Source organism: Muntiacus reevesi, chromosome X, assembly GCF_963930625.1.
Source record: "Muntiacus reevesi chromosome X, mMunRee1.1, whole genome shotgun sequence".
Taxonomy (NCBI): Eukaryota; Metazoa; Chordata; class Mammalia; order Artiodactyla; family Cervidae; genus Muntiacus; species Muntiacus reevesi.
This window is the reverse complement of record NC_089271.1, coordinates 115,861,445-115,880,889: the sequence shown is the minus strand read 5'-3', so window position 1 is coordinate 115,880,889 and position 19,445 is coordinate 115,861,445. Positions and strand designations below refer to the sequence as shown.

The window sequence follows — 19,445 nt, the reverse complement described above, 5'->3', positions numbered from 1 at the left end:
TCCAATTTCCTCATATGTTTTATCTTTCTCCCTCTCACTCTCCTTATTTTCCCCCACTCCACACACACACTTTCTCTCACACCCACCCCCTCACACACATACACTCAAATTATTTCCTAATAATTTGAGATTAAGTTGCAGATATAAGACTTCATTTCAATCCCTTAGTATCTCAGTGTGTAATTCACTGAGAATAAGGAAATTCTCTTATATAACCACAGTACAGTGGTCAAAATCAGGAAGTTTTACATTGATACAATACTAATATCTAATTCATAGTCCATATTGAAATTTATCCAATTGTCCTAATAATTTCTCTTGTTTTACTTGGTCCAGGATCCAATTCAGATCATACATTTGATTTAGTTATGAATCTTTATAGATTCTATCTGGAACAGATCCTTTGTCTTTCCCTGCCTTTCATGATGCCAATTGGTCTCATTACTGCTGAGGGAAACTTTGATCAATTGTTTCTGATAATGACTGTTAGATTTCTCCACTGCAAAGTTACTATTTTTTTCCTTTGTAATTAAGTAATTTCCTGGGAGATATTTGGAAACTATGTCAATATCCTGTTCTTATTAAACTTTCACCCAGTAGTTTTATACCTATTGATGATTCATGCCTCAATCACTTATTATTATAGTGACTACAAAATGATGATTTTTAGAACTCCATCATTTTCCCTTATTTATTAGTTAGTATTCTATTGTGAGAAAGAGTGTCTTCTTCCTCATTTACTTATTTATTACTCTGGTTGTTTATATATTTATATTAGCATGAACTCATGGACTCTTAGTTTATTCAATGGGTTACAGTCTGTCGCTATCTTTTATTTTCATGCTCAGATTGGCCCAGATTTGGTCAGTGGGAGTCCTTCAATCTGGCTCTTGTGTCCTTTTGACACATTCCCATTATTTTTTGAGTACTTCCTTAGTTTCTAGCACAATATTAGTGTTAGAGGCTCATCTTGTACTTTTCCCACTCAGCCCAAGACTCAGCCATTTTACCAAAGAACCCCGATCCCTTTTAGTGGGAAATAATATTGGTAAACCAATTATTTTTTCTTTTGAAAGCAATGGTGATGTGGGAGAACCATTTGGAATGAAACTCTTGTAAGAAACTTGGGTTTTTGGAATTACACATGTATTTCTTTCTTTCCAGTTTTAAGGAGGAAATTTAAGATTGTTTTCCTCTGGATGACCCCACCTCTCAAATCCAATCTTCTCCATCATTGTCAGCAGCAGCCAAAGCGTGGGCAAAGTCATTGATAACAGCATACAGATAGAATTTTTTCTCATTTCCTGAAATGTTCATTTATTCTTAGAAGAATATTATTTACTGTTCTTATGGGTTTGGGAGGGGGTAGTGAGGGATTAGGGGCCATATCCTTGCCTAATAGGGCTTTTACTGACTCTGAAGATAGATTTTCACCAATGGTCTGGATGCTGTTTGAGTTAATGGCAGAGGCACATTCCAGAAGCTTTCTGTATTTCTTTGAGCTCAGACTAATACAAAGGAACAGGAGAGCTCTTCCTGTGAGTTACTACCTGAAGGCATTTGTTTTTTCTCTGTTGTGAAGGCTTGAAAATGAAAGTGAAAAGTTCAGGCTGACTCTGCTTACAAAAACTGAGCTAGGGACTAGTAGGTTAAGGCTGAACAGCTCACTCAAAGCAGTTTCAAGTAACTTTGTCTTTGATGGAATGAACCAGAAGTATGGCTCTATTAAATCCATATACTTAGCGGTGGTCTTTGAAAGCCTAATCTGGCCAGTGAATGGCAATGGTCTTTCCTACACTTTGCTGGTAAATGACTAAATCTAACTGAAGTGTTAAAGTGTTAGATGGCTCTCATTCATTTTGCTGTTTTGTACACTTTTTGATGTATAATCTATCCTCTTGTTCTCATTAAGTCCTGGTGGACATAATATACAAATAATCCAATACAATGAACAAGCAAAAGAAAACACAACCTAAAATAGTTAAAGGAGTAGAAAATGTTATTTTTATTATTCTGGTGTCTTCAAATGTCCTTTTCAAACCTTACACCAGGGGTTTCTAACCTGAGGGGCAGAATGGCTTTGACGGGTGAGCAAAGCCCTTGAGATGGTATGCACCATGCTAAAAATGTAAGGTGAATTTTTCCCCCCGAGGACAGTCTGTAGTTTTCATCATATTCTAAAATAACATAATTGCTGCCTTTTACTGAGTCCTTGCTGTGTGCCAGGCACTTTATGGATGAGGAAAGAGAGGCTCTGAGAGTTTAAATAAATTGCTGAAGGTCACCCATCAAATAAGTAGCAGAGCAGGGATTTGAACAAAGATCTGTCCTGTTGCAAAGCCATTCTTTTCACCCTCCACAGCTTGCAGGACTACCTCAAAGGAGTCTGTGGCCCCCCAAAATCTTATGAGACACTGTCTTAGAAGCTTCCTTTGAAGCGTATTGCTGCTGCTGCTAACCCACCTGGTTATCAGCTATGATCACTGCCTGCTCCCCACTGAAGGAAATGGAACACCACAGAATTTCTTCTACCTCCATGCTGCCATCTGACATCTGGAAAAAAGAGGGCAATTATCTGAATAAATAGAGGTGGTTACTACATGTCTAGCTTCAGCTTTTGCCTAATAAATTGCTATTTATGTTCCATAGAAAGATTATGACTTTTCAAAAATAAATTGTAATGAGCACATTACTAGGTTATAATTCTCAATAAACCTACTTATTCATAAATTATATGTGTATATATTTATATATTCATGAGAACAATGCTTTGGGGGAACATTTGCTGAAAACCATGAACACTACTTGAGTTTAATAAACAAGTATTCATTGTAGTTGTCAATATCTCAGGAATAAACAAGGGGTTTATTTTAATAAAAGTGTTTATTATTTAAAAAATAATAATCAAGGCAAAGGTGCTAATAATTAGTAATTTCATTTTAGAGTAGTTTTAAAGCATCAAAATCATTAGTAATTTCATTTTAGAGTAGTTTTAAAGCATCTCTTTATTTAAAAACATTATAAATGTGATACATATTGTTGTGAATAAAATAAACTCAAATAATACAGAAGTACATTAAGTATACAGTAAAACCTACCCTGCATCCTCTCCACAGAGGTGTCATTTTTCTTTTAGAATTTTTTTCCTGTGGATTTATAATGTGTGTGTATAGTTTAAAAAACAAAAATAATATATGCATATGTACACATAGTTTTGCAATTTGATTTATTTTAGCTTAATATGATGGCCACATCAGATGTTTAGTAATATATCCACCTCATTCGTTTTGGGCTTTCATATTAATATATCCATTGTATAGGTATACTATAATTTATTTGACTAACTCACCATCAATGGGCATTTAAATTGCTTCCAACTCCGCAGTTACAAATAATGCTACAGTGAATTTTCTTGTACACACATCTTGGTATACATGGGCTTGTAATTTCACAGGAAACATGATTAAAAATACAATTTCAAGACAAAAGGATATAAGCTTTTATGGTTTAAATTGATTTACCATTTTTGCTAGTTATTTTATTAAACTATTCATTAAAATTGATTCAGTTTTTAAGTTAAAAGTAATGACATGCATGGCTAAAATTCAAACAATGCATAAAGACATAAAGTAAAAGTCTCCTTTCTCTTCAATCCCTTAGCCCAAGTGCTTCTCCCTAAAAGTAATGATTAATTTTTTTATATATCCTTGCAGAAACAATTTAAAACTGTGTTTCAATGTAAATATTCTTCATTTTTCTTTTTCACATTTGAGATCATGACCATAAGCATAGTCCTCTGTATTTTTTTTACATTTAATAGTATATTTTGGAGATATTTCAGTATCAGAAAATATAGGGCTTTCTGATTATATACAATAGAGCTATGGTATAATTTATTCAATAATCTCCCTTTGAAGGACTTTTAAGTTGTTTCCAGGCTTTAGATGTGACAAAAGTCTAATGTATTTTTAAAAGGAATGAATGGTGACCGGAATTTCTTGAAGTGACAGTTAGGGACTGATCACAAGCTGAAATTCCTCTCTAGGTATACTGAGCATAATTTCCTAATCTCAGCTCAGACACATGATCCAACAAAGATTTGTTCTGACTTGGGAATGTATGAAGGTGAAGAGTCTTCCTAAAGGTATGTAGATTAAACCACTCAGTTAATGCATTTGAGAAATCCCTTCTTGGAAAAAAATAAAGTAACATGAACTGAGTCAATTCTGCGAAATCTACCCTGTATCAAAGGATAAGGTCCTTGTGTGCGTGAAGCTGTTGATTTGCTAAGGTTTATTAATTAATCCATAGAATTCTCCAGCAAGAATACTGGAGTGTGTGGCCATTTCCTTCTCCAGAGGATCTTCCCAACCCGGAGATCGAACCCGGGTCTCCTGCATTGCAGGCAGATTCTTTACTGTCTGAGCCACCAGGAAAGCCCATTAATTAATCTAATGCTCCAGCTGTTTTGAATTACTTTATGAACTAACCATTCTTAAAATATGCAGAGATTGATTATATAGTTTATGTACTATCTAAGACATTTGTCTGGCCCACTATTAAGCCTTCTGTCCAATTATCAGCTCTGATAGGATGCTCTGATGGGCTCTTCTAGCTAAAAGGCGATTTGGTTTTGCCCCTGTACATCAATTCTCTGTGCAATACTCATTTTTCATCATGAAAGATAAGCAAGGGCTGTTTGAAGTTCGTTCAAACCTCCTTATTTGTATTCCTCTGCACAGAGTGACATTCGTCTATGGATTCAGAGATGGAAACTTCTAGCCTGTCTCTCTCTTTCTATTGCAGGATTCATTTTTTTGTGTCCTTGCCTGGTAACTGAATACAGACACCATTTTGAAAACAATTTTTTTTCCTCATCATCTTAAAGATGCTCATTTTGTATTTTTTCTAACCCATAGGCAGATGTGCCTGTGACAGTTTCTGGTCACCATTATCTCTCACAAATCTAATAAACACACTCTGAATTATATTTCCAGAGGTTGTGATTGAAAGAAAAATCAGATGCGAAATGTGGTCTAGAAAAATGCAAAGATTTAATATGAGGTGATATACCCAAATCACAAGCAGAATTTGGTACCTTAGCAAATGTTCTACTTAATATTCTGTTGGCAGGTACATCTGCAACAAAATGCCCCATGAATATTCAGTTACTCCATACCTCTGTCCTCTATCTCCCAATGGTTACAATAATACAATTTGGTCTAAAGTGAAGGAGCAAATGACAATTAAGTCCACAGGCCTCTATGAATTAGTGTGGATTATCACCACTTTAAAATACAGAGACAGCAAAACTCATGCAGGTCTTTTGTGCAAGTGAGCTCTTGTTCACAAAAGGTGAATGAGATGAAACGCGTTCGTAAGCCCTTCAAAGACGGAGGCCACTCTTTATGGCTTCTGTGGTCTCTCTAGTACAAACGGACATTCAGTTATTGTTCAACTGCCTGCAGGGCATGGACTTTTGCATTTGCTTCTTTCAATGAATTTTCATTGAGATAACTGTGGGTTCACATGCGGCTGGAGATTCCTTGTACACTTTGCCCAGTTTCCCCCAGTTGCAACATTTTGTAAAGCAACCAGAATATTGACCTGGACACAATCCACTGATCTTATTCAGATTTCTCTAGTTTTACTTGTACTCATTTGTGTGTGTGTATGTGTGTGTGTGTGTGTGTGTGTGTATTAAGTTCTATACAGTTCTATCACCTGTGTAGGCTTGCGTGTCCATCGCCACAGTCAAGATACAGAATGGTTAATGGTTTCAACACTGCAATGATCCATCATGTTGCCCTTTTATAAACACACCCACCTTCCTCCCTTTCCCCACATCTCTGCTTCTTGCATCCCTAACCTTTGACAATTACAAATAATCTGTCCTCTGTTTCTAAAATTTTGTCATTTCAAAAACATTAACAAATGGATTCATACAATATGTAGCCTTCAAGGATTTCATTTTTAAAAGTTTATCTATTTATCTATTTGTATTTTTGGCTGTGCTGGATTTTCATTGCTATGCAGATTTTTCTTAGTTGTGACAAGTGGGGGCTATTCTCTAGTTGCAGTGCATGGGCTTCTCATTGTGGTGGCTTTTCTTGTTGCAGAGCATGGGCTCTAGAGTGCGTGGGCTTCAGTAGTTGCAGTACACAGGCTCAGTAGTTGCGGTTTGTGGGCTCTAAAGCATAGGCTCAATAGTTGTGGGACATGGGCTTAATTGCTCCACGGCATGTTGGGTCTTCCCGGACCAGGGATTGAACCTGCGTCTCCTGCACTGGCAGGCAGATTCTCTACCACTGAACCACCTGGGAAGCCCAGGATTGGCTTTTATTTACTTAGCGTCATTCTCTGGAGAGTCATCCAGGTTGTTGTGTTTATCCATAGTTCATTTCTTTCCACTGCAAAGTAAGATTCCATGGTGTGGATATATCACTGTTTAGCCATTCACCTGTTAAAAGGCACCTGGGATGATTCTAATTTTTTGCTATTACCAAAAAAACCCCTCTGCTATGAGTATTTGTGTGTAGGTTTCTGTGTGAGAATAGGTTTTTGTTTCTCTGGGATGAATGCCCCAAACTGTAATAGTTGAACATTTAGTTTTATATGAAATTGTCAGATTGTTTGCCAAAGTGATTGTACCATATTCTATTCTGCCAGCAGTGTATGAATGGTCCAGTTTCTCTGCAGTCTTGTCAGGATTGAGTATTGTCACTGTTTTTCAATTTTAGCCATTCTGGTAAGTGTGTAGTGATGTCACATTGTGGTTTTAATTTGCTTTTCCCTGATGCCTAAGAATGTTGAACCTCTTTTCCTGTGACTATTTGCTATTTATATAACCTCTTCAATGAACTATTCATGTCTTTTGCCTATTTTCTCTTTTTTTTTTTTAAATTAAAGTATAGTTAATTTACAATGTTGTGTTACTTTCAAGTGTACAGCAAAGTGATTCAGTTATACACATATATATTCTTCTTCAGATTCTTTTCCATATAGGTTATTACAAGATATTGAGTATAGTTTCCTGTGCTATACAAGTCTCTATCGTTTAGCTATTTTATATGTAGTAGTGTGTATATGTTAATCCCGAACTCCTAATTTATTTGCCATTTTTAAATTGGATGTATTTACTGTTGAGTTTTGAGAATTCTTTATATATTCTAGTCCTTTGTTGGACATATGTTTTGCAAATCTTTTCTACTAATCTGTAGATTACTCTTTTATCCTTTTCACATGGGCTTCCACAGAGCAAAAGCTTTTAGTTTTGATGAAGTATAATTTATTATTATTCTTTCTGTGGATCATGCTTTTGGTGTCAAGTCTAAGAACTCTTTACTTTGTATTAATTTTGTATCCTCCCACCTTAATAAACTCACTTTTAAGTTTCAGGAGACTTTTTTTTAGCTTCCTTGAGATTTTCTGCATGGACAATCACTTAATTTGCAATGCCTACTATTTCTTTTCCTTTTTTATTGGAGTGCCTCTAACTTGCCATACTATTTATGTTGAATAAGAGTGGTGAGAGTTGACATCCTTGCCTATTTCCCAGTGTTAGTGGGAAGACATTCAGCCTTTCACCATTATGGGTGATGTTAGCTGTAGGTTTCTTGGTGATCTTTATTGGGTTAATAGAAACACCCTCCATTCTGAACTTGCCAAGATATATTTTTTCATGCATGGATGTGGGATTTTGTCAAATGATTTTTCTGCATCAATTGAACAGGTTTGCTAGACCATTCTAATTAATTACTAGACTTAGAGTTTGAAAAGATCTTTAATTCCCATGATTCTTGGTTAAAAAGCTACTGACATGATTAGATCGACTTTATTTGGGATATGAGTGATTATTCAAGGAATATTGTTTCAGTTCAGTTCATTTCCATTCCGTCGCTCAGTTGTGTTCAACTCTTTGCGACCCCATGGACTGCAGCATGCCAGACTTCCTGTCCATCACCAACTCCCAGAGCCTACTCAGGTCCATCGAGTCGGTGATGCCATCCAACCATCTCATCCTCTGTCGTCCCCTTCTCCTCCTGACCCCAATCCCTCCCAGCATCAGGGTCTCTTCCAATGAGTCAGTTCTTCGCATCAGGTGGCCAAAGTAGTGGAGTTTCAGGTTCAGCATCAGTCCTTCCAATGAACATTCAGGACTGATTTCCTTTAGGATGGACTTGTTGGATCTCCTTGCAGTCCAAGGGACTCTCAAGAGTCTTCTCCAACACCACAATTCAAAAGTATCAATTCTTCAGCACTCAGCTTTCTTTATGGTCCAACTCTCACATCCATACATGACTACTGGAAAAACCATAACTTTGACTAGACGGACCTTTGTTGGCAATATAATGTCACTGCTTTTTAATATGCTATCTAGGTTGGTCATAGCTTTTCTTCTAAGGAGCAAGAGTCTTTTAATTTCATGGCTGCAGTCACCATCTGCAGTGATTTTGGAGCCCAAGAAAATAAAGTCTGTCACTGTTTTCATTGTTTTCTCATCTATTTGTTATGAAGTGATGGGACAAGAGGCCATGATCTTCATTTTTTGAATGTTGAGTTTTAAGCCAGCTTTTTCACTCTCTCTTTCACCTTCATCAAGAGGCTCTTCAGTTCCTCTTTGCTTTCTGCCATAAGGGTGGTGTCATCTGCATATCTAAGGTTATTGGTATTTCTCCCAGCAATCTTGATTCCAGCTTGTGCTTCATTCAGCCTGGCATTTCGCATCATGTACTCTGCATATAAGTTAAACAAACAGGGTGACAATACACAGCCTTGACGTACTCCTTTCCCAATTTGGGACCAGTCTGTTGTTCCATGTCCAGTTCTAACTGTTGCTTCTTGATCTGCATGCAGATTTCTCAGGAGACAGGTAAGGTGGTCTGGTATTTCCACCTCTTTAAGAATGTTCCACAGTTTGTTGTGATCCACACAGTCCAAGGTTTTGGCATAGTCAATAAAGCAGAAGTAGATGTTTTTCAAGATGTTCGTTTAAACAGAAACAACAACATTGTTTCAGGGCATGGCTATAATTTGGGATTCCCAATGGGTTTCAGTGCCAAGGCTTGCAAGGTGTCTTCATGTTTTGGTTTAGCACTGTGATGATCTCTTCTAAAGTTTGTATCTGACTGTTCTGGGTGATTGCTTTCTGTTGAGCAGTTCAGCATCTGCACAACCTGGCTTTTATTATTTAAGTTTGCCAACGCTTGATTCTTTTAGATAGAGTCCCTTCTTTCTCCAGGGTTTGTGGTTTTCTGTGTAAATTGAGGGCATGCACTTATGGGTACTGAATAACTGAAGCACCAGCGCACACTGTCTTATTTCTTCTCTACATATTTCACCTGTGGAAATCTCATCTTCTCAACACTACACCTCTTTGGGCCTAATCTCTAAGTGAGGGGATTGAATACAGTCTCCAAGGCAGTTCTAAAATTCGTGTAAAATACGTGTAACTCTATGGCTGATTCATGTCAATGTACGACAAAACCCACTGAAATGTTGTGAAGTAATTAGCCTCTAACTAATAAAAAAAAATTTAAAAAAAAGAAAAAATAAATAAATAAAATTCTGTGATTTAATTATGGAAGACTTGAGTCTTTATTAAAAACATTTCATCTGAAAGATTCAATGGGATTTGTTTGCTGAAATATACAAATCCAGGTTTTAAGTTAAAATGTGTGCATGTGTGTGTGCTCAGTTGCTCAGACCCTTTGCTACCCCATGGACTGCAGCCCACCAGGCTCCTCTGTCCATGGGATTTCCCAGGCAAGAACACTGGAGTGAATTGTCATTCCCTTCTCCAGGGGATCTCCCTGACCCAGGGACTGAACTCCTATCTCCTACGTCTCCTGCATTGGCAGGTGGATTCTTTACCACTGAGCCACCTGGGAAGCCCCTAAGTTAAAATGAAAGTTGCATTATTTCCTAAGCGATATCTGGTACTTAAAATGCCACCTGCTTGGCAATTTTGTTCAACTCATTTGTCTTTCTTTTTCTCAATCTTTTGCTTCTTTTTGAGATGCTTACAAGAAGTGTTAATAACAATTAACATCTATAGCTCAGCCCTCTCTAGATAAAAATACCATGCCTAATTCCCATCCTCTGTGTTCTGAAAGAGTTTCCTATTACTTGTTAAGGGTTTCTGTAACAGTGCTGCTTGAATGCTGCATCAAAGAACATAACTTAGGCTTTTGTGGTATTTAGTGTTTTATTGTTTTCCTAAAAGTGAATGCAGCTCAATCATTAATCATTTGTTAAGGAATGCGAATTGTGAACCCTTCTCTCAATAATTAGTGCATTCGTGGGAAGTGAATCAGGCCCTGGGATGCCACACACTCCTCCAGTGTGATATAAGTGACACTTTAACAGGTTTGCTAAGCCAATTGGCTGTGATAAAGCCATCTGTAAAAATGGGAGCCAAGATCCTGACAATTCTTTTACTTGCAGTTATGGTCAAATCTGAAGGCAGAAAGCTTGAAATAAATATTGTGCTGTTATAGCTTGATAGGATGTGAATCTCTGATAATTGAAACAATGTTGTAAAATTAAGTAAAAAGTATTTCTTATACCACTTTGTTTTCTTTTTATAAATGTGTGAACTTTTCAACTGATCTATACAGCTAGTTGCAGGTTTCTGATCGCCACTCATTCTATTTGCTGATGACCACAGAATCTCAAGAACATCCCACACACATCTCAGAATTTCTGTACATGCAAATTAAAAGCAATTTTAATGCCTGAGACAGTGAAATAAGTTAGTAGGTTGTCTACCACAATAGTTATTCCTACATCATAGATGTTGTGCTTCCTAGGTAGATTCGAAATGATAATTTCCCAGTGGTAAATATGCATGATTTCATTTTGGGTGATTTGAACTGCAGAAAAATTATGACTCAGTCTTGAGTTTTACTATGCACCATTTACACTTAGATTTTCCACCATCATTCCAAATTCCCCTTATCCACGCCTGAAGTGGGTGTTTTCCTTCTGAGTAAGGCTGCTCTCCCAATTTTCCTAGTTCTATAAATATCACCACAGTTCTCCAATTAGTTCAAAAGCAGAAGTTAAGTTCTCTGAGACTTCTCTATCTTCATTTCTTAAACCTCTTTGCTAATATATCCTGTCAATTCTTCCTTTCCAATAGCTGTAGGATTGGGATTTTCCACACTACTCTCATCTCATTCCAAACCTTCATCATTTCCACTTGTCCAGTTAGTTAGCAAATATATATTGGACATCTACCATGTGCTGGGCCCTGTATTAGGCACTGGGGATGCAATGGTGAGTGAGAAAAGAAAGATGAGGTCCCTACCCATACAGTGTAGTGAGAAAGACAGATATTAATAAGCACACATGCACACATGTAAAACTGCATCTGTGACAAGTACTATGAAGAAGAGGTATGAGGGATGTCATAAGAAGGTTGTAATAAGAGCCTAGAATAGATTGGTTTGACTCAGTCATGGAGGCAAAAGAAGGTAGGCTTCCTTGAAGAAGTGATGCATGAGTGAGATCTGGAGGTTGAATAGATGTTAATCAGATGAAGAAGGGTGGGAAGATCATTCTAAGTAGAAGTAGCAGCATATGCAATGTTTTTGTGGTGGGAAAATAATGCCAAGTATTAGAGGACTAAAATGAGGCTGATGGACTGAAGCCCAGAAAACAAGGGAGAAATTTAGTACAAACTGAGAATGAAGAGGTAGGTGGGAATAAACCATGCATAGTTTGTTTAAACTCTGCTAAAATTTTTTTAAAATACTTTATTTATGTATTTATTTGGCTGCCTTGGCTTTTAGTTGTGGCACGTGGGATCTTGACTGCAGCGTCTGGGATCTTTCGTTGTGGTGTGTAGACTTGGTAATTGCAGTTCACGGGCTTAGCTGCCTTGCCACATATGGGATTTTAGTTTCCCAACCAGGGATCAGACCCCCATCCTCTTCATTGCAAGGCAGATTCTTAACCACTGGACCACCAGGGAAGTCCTGAAAATTTTTTCTTTTTTAATCCTATGAGTAACACAAGGCCACTAAAGGGAGCTAAGTATGTGAAGGTGTGTGTGTGTGTGTGTGAGAGAGAGAGAGATACATGATCAAATTTGCATTTCAAAAAGATCATTCTGATCGTATTATGGAACAGATTGGAGGAGCACCAAGAATGAAGGCAGAATCTAGTTGGGAAGCTACTGTCATAGTCTAGGTGAGAGATTGATGGTGGCTTGGGCACAGTGATAAGTGATAATGATGGAGAAAAAGATGGAATCAAGAGATGTTTAGCAGGTAAGATCCATGGGACAAGATTATGAGTTGGCTATAGCAGATGAAAGAAAATGAAGGAGACAGAGGGAGAGAGTTTTGACTTGCACAGTGTAATGTATGATGATGTCATTCACTGAGAGGATACTGAAAGAGGACCCAGTTTGGAGAGAGTTCAGATTGGGGCATATTGAGTTGAGGTGTTAATGAGATATATATGCAAGAGATGATGTCAAGTGAGCAATTGGTTATATAAGTGTGGAGTTTGGAATAGAGATCTGGTGGAGAAATATAACTTTGAGATTCATCTGTGCATTGGTGTAAGTTGGAATCCAAGGTATGAAGTGTGAGGCGAGCAGCAGTAACACAACTTAGATTAGGAGTAGGCCTTCCTACTATCAGGTAGCTTTCGCTTAACAATGACCACTGTTTGCCAATTAGGACCAATTAGCTTTCACCCATGTTTGCCAATTAGGAAATTAGGAACGGGGTGGAAACCCCCAGGAAAGTCCCGCCCACGCGAAAGTATTCACCAATGAAATTGTTTTGCAAACGTGTAAACAATCTGCTTCTCACTCTATAAATTTGTGTAACAGGTTGGGCTCGGGGCTCTCTGACCCACACCACTGCGTTGGTTGCGGCAGGGAGTCCTGACTCGAGTCAGTAATAAACTTCCCTTCCTGCGAGTTGCATTGTCTCGGAAGCCTTCTCTCTTCCCGCTCGGGGATTCGGACATCGGGCATAACATGAAGAAGCCATAGAGTGAGAAGAAAAGAGGTGCTGGGACTGATCCCTGGGGAACCCTGATATTTAATGGCCAGGTAAAATAATGTATGTCTGCAAAGGTGATAGTCAGAAGGAGTGGCCAGAGAACTAGGAGAAAAACCAAGAGTGCATTATGTCTCAGAAGTCAATTAAAAGAGTATTTTAAGAGGGAGGGAGTGGTGAACGTTATCAAAAGCTGTTGAAAGGTCAAGTAAGATGAGGACTGACAAAGTATTCATAGTATTTGTCTACATGGAGGCCACCGGTGGCCTTAGTGAGTGCTGTTCAGTTGAATGATGATGGCAGAAGCCAGCTTACTATGGGTGAAAGAATGGGTCAGGGGAGCATGGAGATAGCCAGTATAGCTAAACTTTTTAAAGATGTTTATTATTAGTTTTATTTTATTTTATGGCTGCACTGCATGGCATGCAGGATCTTAGTTCTTCAGTGACAGTGAAGTTGCTTAGTCGTGTCCGACTCTTTGCGATCCCATGGACTGTAGTCTACCAGGCTCCTCCATCCATGGAATTTTCCAGGCAAGAGTACTGGAGTGGGTTGCCATTTCCTTCTCCAGGGGGTCTTCCTGACCTGGGGATTGAACCCAGGTCTCCTGCATTGCAAGCAGACGCTTTACCATCTGAGCTCAACCAAGGATCAAACTTAAGCCCTCCACAGTGAAAGCATGGAGTCTATACCACTGGACCACCAGGGATGTCTGATAAACTTTCTTTTAGAAAAGTTTGAGTGTGATGGGGGGAAGAGTGAGAGGACAGTACCTGTAGAAGGATATAGGGGTTTTGTTTTCTTTTGCAAGTGAGTGGAACGTGTTTAAAATTAGGAGGGGAAGTCAGCACAGCCAAGTTTCTGTCTGACGACTTTTATTGTTTTTTCTATGAAGTAAGAGGCAAGGTTACTTGATAAACATGTGAGGGTAAAGTCTGAGAATGGGGAAGACTATCAATAGTTATTGCAGAGTAGGAGCATAAATTGACCAGAGAAATGTACTAGGCTGGATGCACAGTGGGAAAGGCTTGTTTGAGGCTGGTGACCATGAATTTATGAAATATTCATTCATCCTCCTATATGGCTATGTCCAGCAGTGCTTGTCTGCTCAAGTGCAGGTAGAGTGGATGGCTGGGTTGGTGGGAGTGAGGTGGGGAGGAGGACTCTATCAGTGTTCTAAAAAGTCTCCCTGCCCTCAGTATCTTCCCATTCCTACCCATCCTGTACACTGCCATAGAATTCATTTTCCTTAAAGACTAAGTTCTAAGTGTTAGTCACTCAGTCGTGTCCAACTCTTTGCGACCCCATGGAATTGGGGTCAGACAGGCTCCTCTGTCCATGGAATTGTCCTGGCCAGAATACTGGAGTGAGTTGCCATTCCTTTATCCAGGGGATCTTCCTGACCCAGGGATTGAATCCAGGTCTCCTGCATTTCAGGCAGCTTCTTTACCATCTGAGTCACCTTTTAAAATTTACTTTTTATCAACTTAATCTCCTTGTTCAAGAATTTACATCTTTGCAAATGGTATAGTGATTAAGACCATAGGTGATCGACCTCCAAGTGTGAACTTGAGCAACTCATGTAAAGATTCTGCCACTCAGTTTCTTCAACTCTAAAATGTGGTTAATTGTGATATCTACCTTATAAGGTTGTTAGGTGCATTAAATAAGAGAGCAAGTAGCACAGTGCTTGGCTTGTAGTAAGTAAAGCTGCTATCTTACCTTCTTTTATCTGCCTGCCTATCCATCCTAGTCTGACATTCTTTTGCACCCCTATCCAGCATACTCCCTTCCAGTTAGACTGATCCTTCCAGTGCCTCTGTATTCATTGCTGTGTGACTTTGCTTTCACTATCCAAACCCTATCATTTCTCAAAAGGCCCACATCTTCTAAAGAAAAAAGCTTCCTCATTCCTCAGAGCTAGTGCACTGATTGTCCTTTGTATTGGGTTGGCCAAAAAGTTCACCTGGGTTTTCCTGTAACATCTATGGAAAAATCCAAACAAACTTTTTGGCCAACTCATTACTTTAGAGATGTGAAACCTGAGTATATTCCATTGCTCACTTTATTATCAACTGCATTATTTCATTGTGTTTTTACTGTTTTGTTTTTAAAATATTATGTTATATTTTGTCTAAAAATATTTCAGTAATATAAGATTTCCCAATAAAATGTGAACTCTCTGAGGGAAAAAGTCATGTCATAAACTCTATACATTTCTCACAGAATCTACAATAGTATTTACAATACTTGTTCAATTTAATTGACTTGAATTGAGACATAAGATAGCCTCCAGTGGTCTTCAAAGTGGGGTGCACAATTCTAGGGAGTATACAGATAATGCATTAGAGTACAGGAAGAAAATATTGTGAAGTTTCTATTTATTTTATCATTCTTTTGACATATTTTGACTATGTTTGTAATGTACATATTGTAAATTTATTATATATTATATATATACATATTGTTTGTAAATATACATACATAAATGACATATGTTCAGGAAATTTTAATCTTGGTGTCCCAGATCAAAACATTTTTAATCTACAGTATTGAGATGAATATAAGCATTTGACAACAGTTAATCATTTTTGAGCACTTACTGTGCCCCAGGTGCTATGCTAAGAGTTTTTACATACATTAACTCAATTCTCAAAACAATTTAAAAAAATCTTTATTTATTTGGTTGTGTTGGGTCTTAGTTGTAGCATGCTCAGTCTTTGTTGCAGCACGTGGGATCTTGTTCCCTGATCAGGGATGGAACCCAGGCCCCCTGCATTGGGAACTCTGAGTCTTATCCACTGGACTACCAGGGAAATCCCCTCAAGACAATTTTTTAAGGTCAGTGTTATTATCTCTTATTACAAAGGAGGAAAGTGAAGCACAGAAAGGTAAACTAACTAGTCCAAGATTACATAATGAATAAGTGAGGGAACCATGATTTAAAAATACATCTATTTGAACCTAAAGCCGGTCCTCTTTTTTGGAAGACTTAAAGACATAATCCAACTTCAGTAATAGATACAGGACTATTCAAAGTTATCTATTTCTTCTTAAGTGAGTTTTGATAACTTGTGTCTTTCAAGAGATTGATTCATTTCCAAATGTAATCCTCTTAATCAGTGTGCTACCATGCATCCCTCTGTTAGGAATGCCTGTGTGTTTTGTTTTTTTTAATGAAGATAGCATGGAATGGATGTCCTTCTACTTGTAACTTAACTTGGAAAGTAGAAAGTCATGTTAAGAAAAACCAGGTATATTCGACCCTTGAACAAGGGAAAATGAGGAACGTCAACCCTCCAGAGCAGTGAAAATTCCATTACAACTTACAATTGACCTTCTGTATCTGTTGTTTCTCCATATCTGCTGTTCCACACATGAGGATTCAACCAACCGTGGATTGTGAATTACTGTAGTTTGTACTATTGGGAAAAAAAATCCATGTGTAAGTGGACCCACACAGCTCAACCCCTGTTATTAATGGTCAATTGTAACCACATGGTTTGATTTATATCTGATACTCATTTCCTCTTAAGAACATGAAAAGCCATTATAAAGTTCTTTCTTAAAGAATCCTTTCTGACTTCTAAAGTTGAATCCAAACTAACATATGCTTTGTAATTTTTCAGTTCTTTCTGAAAATATAATAATTCAAGAAACAAGTACCACTCTTTCACAACAAATAGACTTGAAAACTCCATCCCAAGTTACTGGACTAAAACCTCAAAAGACTGCATATTCTTCTACAGTGGTGTCTAAAAGCATGCCTGTATTTGCAACTGATTATACAACTCGACTGTATTCCAATACAACATCTCCACCACTGAAAACAATGACTGCATCAATTTTTTTAAAAGACTTCCATAGCTGAGACAGCTACATTCATAGCAGACCTTTTGTCTAAATCAGCAGCCATTGCTCTGTCTACCAAGAGTACCTCCGTAGGCCCTACTACCAATTCCATGAAAGTAACTAAATCCCCATCTTCAGAGAGCACAAGGACAACCAAAATGGCTGAATCCATTGCTATTGAGACTTCTCATCCAGTGGTAGCTACTAATTTCCTGTGCACATCTAGATTTACCAACAATTCAATTGTATCCAAACCTTCAGTAACTGAATCTCAGTTGGCTGTTATGAGGACAGCATCTTTATTCTCACCTGTTGAGTCAACATCCATGTCTACAACATTTTGGCCCAAACACAAATCCACAGGTATTGGGGCACTCCCTATTGCCACAGCTAGCCAGGAGTTTCCTGCATCTACAGCTGCTGGAAGTGTACGTCAGTCCACAGTGGATCTGACTTCAACTACAGCTACTCCCTTTGGGACTGCGTCAACACTGCCACCTGAGTCTGTGCTTATCTCCACAGCTGTTTCAATGAATTCTGTATTTCCTAGAAATCAGACAGCCCAGGGATGGGGGAGCCTGGTAGGCTGCCATATATGGGCTCACACAGAGTCGGACATGACTGAAGTGACTTAGCAGCAGCAGCAGCAGACAGCATCCACATTGGCCACAACTGATATGGAAATACCTAGTTTATTCAACTAGGTCTATTGAGATGACACCTGTGCTAAGAACAGATGAAACAGAATCACCATCTACAAATTTCCAGGCTGACTCTTCACCCACAGTGGAAGACGCAATATCTACCTTCATACCAAAAGAGGTCTCTTTTGTAGCACTTTCTTTCAGGACATCTTCTCCATTCACCAGAGCTCAGAGTGTACAGACTGTTACTGATGTTGAGATGACACATACAGCCTTGACTCTTGGGAAAACACTTGCACCTACAGTGGCTGAAACTCTATTTTCCTCCACAATCACTGGGCCAGTATATGCATTGAATATACCCACAGGTGGTGAAAACATGCTTCCTCTGATTTCTACTAGATCAGCTTCCACATCCAAGGAATCAACAAGTGATGAGGGTGACCATCTATTCTCCACAAATGAGATCACTTGAACTTCCAGGCCAGATCAGACCTTGTTGACATCAGTGTTAAATGGGAGTACTTCTAATACAGAGCATTCATCCACAACTACTAATATTATCATCCAACCAGAAGTATCTATGGAGAGCAAGGCCACCACTATTGCTAATACTACTACAGACAGATATAAAACAGTTCTATCCAAATTGACATCTCCATGGTTCACTAATTTCTCCACAGTTTCTGGAGTCACATCTGTAACCAAACAGCCTGAGTCTAAATTTAGCACCTTACTACTAAAAACCACCCCTGCATCCACAGTACTTGGAAATGAACTTCTTTCAACACCAAGGGAGACAGTTGTTCCACTTGTAGATAAGAGCATCTACCCTTGCTGATGTGGAACCAATTTTTCTAATGAAAAGAGCGCTTCTGAGAACACACAAACACAGACAAATGGTATAATTGCATTTGGAGAGACAACAGTCCCCGTTCCAGGCTCTGCAATGACACAAAGATTCATTGCTACTGTGACAAGGAAAGAAACAACTTCCCATTATCTTGAGAGAAAATCGGCTCTAGCAGTGACAACCAAGGTTTCTCCATTTGCAACAATGCTGAAAGCAACAGATGAGTCTATTTCCCCCTTTCTTGATGCAGAGAAGCTAACTACCCAATTGGATAATACAACAACCGCTGAGGTGAAAGAAAGTTGGTTTTCTACAAAATCAATGAAAACGACACCTAAGAGTTCATACAACGAAACTATGGATATCTTTAATTCCACCCACATCTACATAGCACCTTGGACTTCAGAAACTCCACCTGAGGGGAATCCAACTCCATCTCCCACTTCTGGGAGCACAGACTCCATCTATCTCAACTTCAAGTAACACAGTAGAGGCCCATGTTTCAGAAATGTCTACTGGTCTTGGGAAAACTGCTCTCCCTTCATGAGCTCTGACAATTACCACACTTTTGTCTCCTGAGACAGGGAGCATGAGTGCCCTCTCAGTATATGCTCCCAGGACTGAGAAAAAGATAGTAAGCACCACCTCTGTGACTCACCCTTTCTCACACCGCCAGGACACTTCCTTTGTAGATACCGTAACTCCCGGGACAACCAGGATATCAAATCCTATAAACAATAACACAACTTTTTTTACACTTGCTTTCACATACCTAGGACTCAGCCCGAGGTGTCTTCAGTTGCCCCTCTCATTTCTGAAAGCACACAGACTTCCCTTGAGTCCCCATCTCTTTCCATAGCTCGACAGTATCTAGTGCCAATTTTATAGCTGTGTCTACTGACAGGATCACTACAGCCCTTTCTGCTTCAAATGTATCTATAGCACTTCTTGGGAAAACTTCTATGATAATGTCCATTCCTACCTACTAGATGTCCTCACGGCCAGTTAGAGTCACTCCCCTGACCTCTAAAAGTGTTTTGGGCACTCCCACTGTACTAATGACTGGATTTTCTAAAA

The 19,445-nt window shown here is 38.6% G+C and overlaps 1 protein-coding gene across 1 annotated transcript in view; it reads left to right on the top strand.

Moving 5' to 3' along the window:
- Window positions 1–19,445, top strand: part of ADGRG4 (adhesion G protein-coupled receptor G4) — a 106,302-nt gene that overhangs the window by 19,218 nt on the left and 67,639 nt on the right. Inside the window, 7 exon segments of the mRNA XM_065916860.1 lie at window positions 16,649–16,872; window positions 16,874–17,439; window positions 17,533–17,556; window positions 17,558–18,823; window positions 18,825–19,131; window positions 19,134–19,241; window positions 19,244–19,445. Of these exon segments, the coding sequence (XP_065772932.1) occupies window positions 16,649–16,872; window positions 16,874–17,439; window positions 17,533–17,556; window positions 17,558–18,823; window positions 18,825–19,131; window positions 19,134–19,241; window positions 19,244–19,445 (2,697 nt within the window).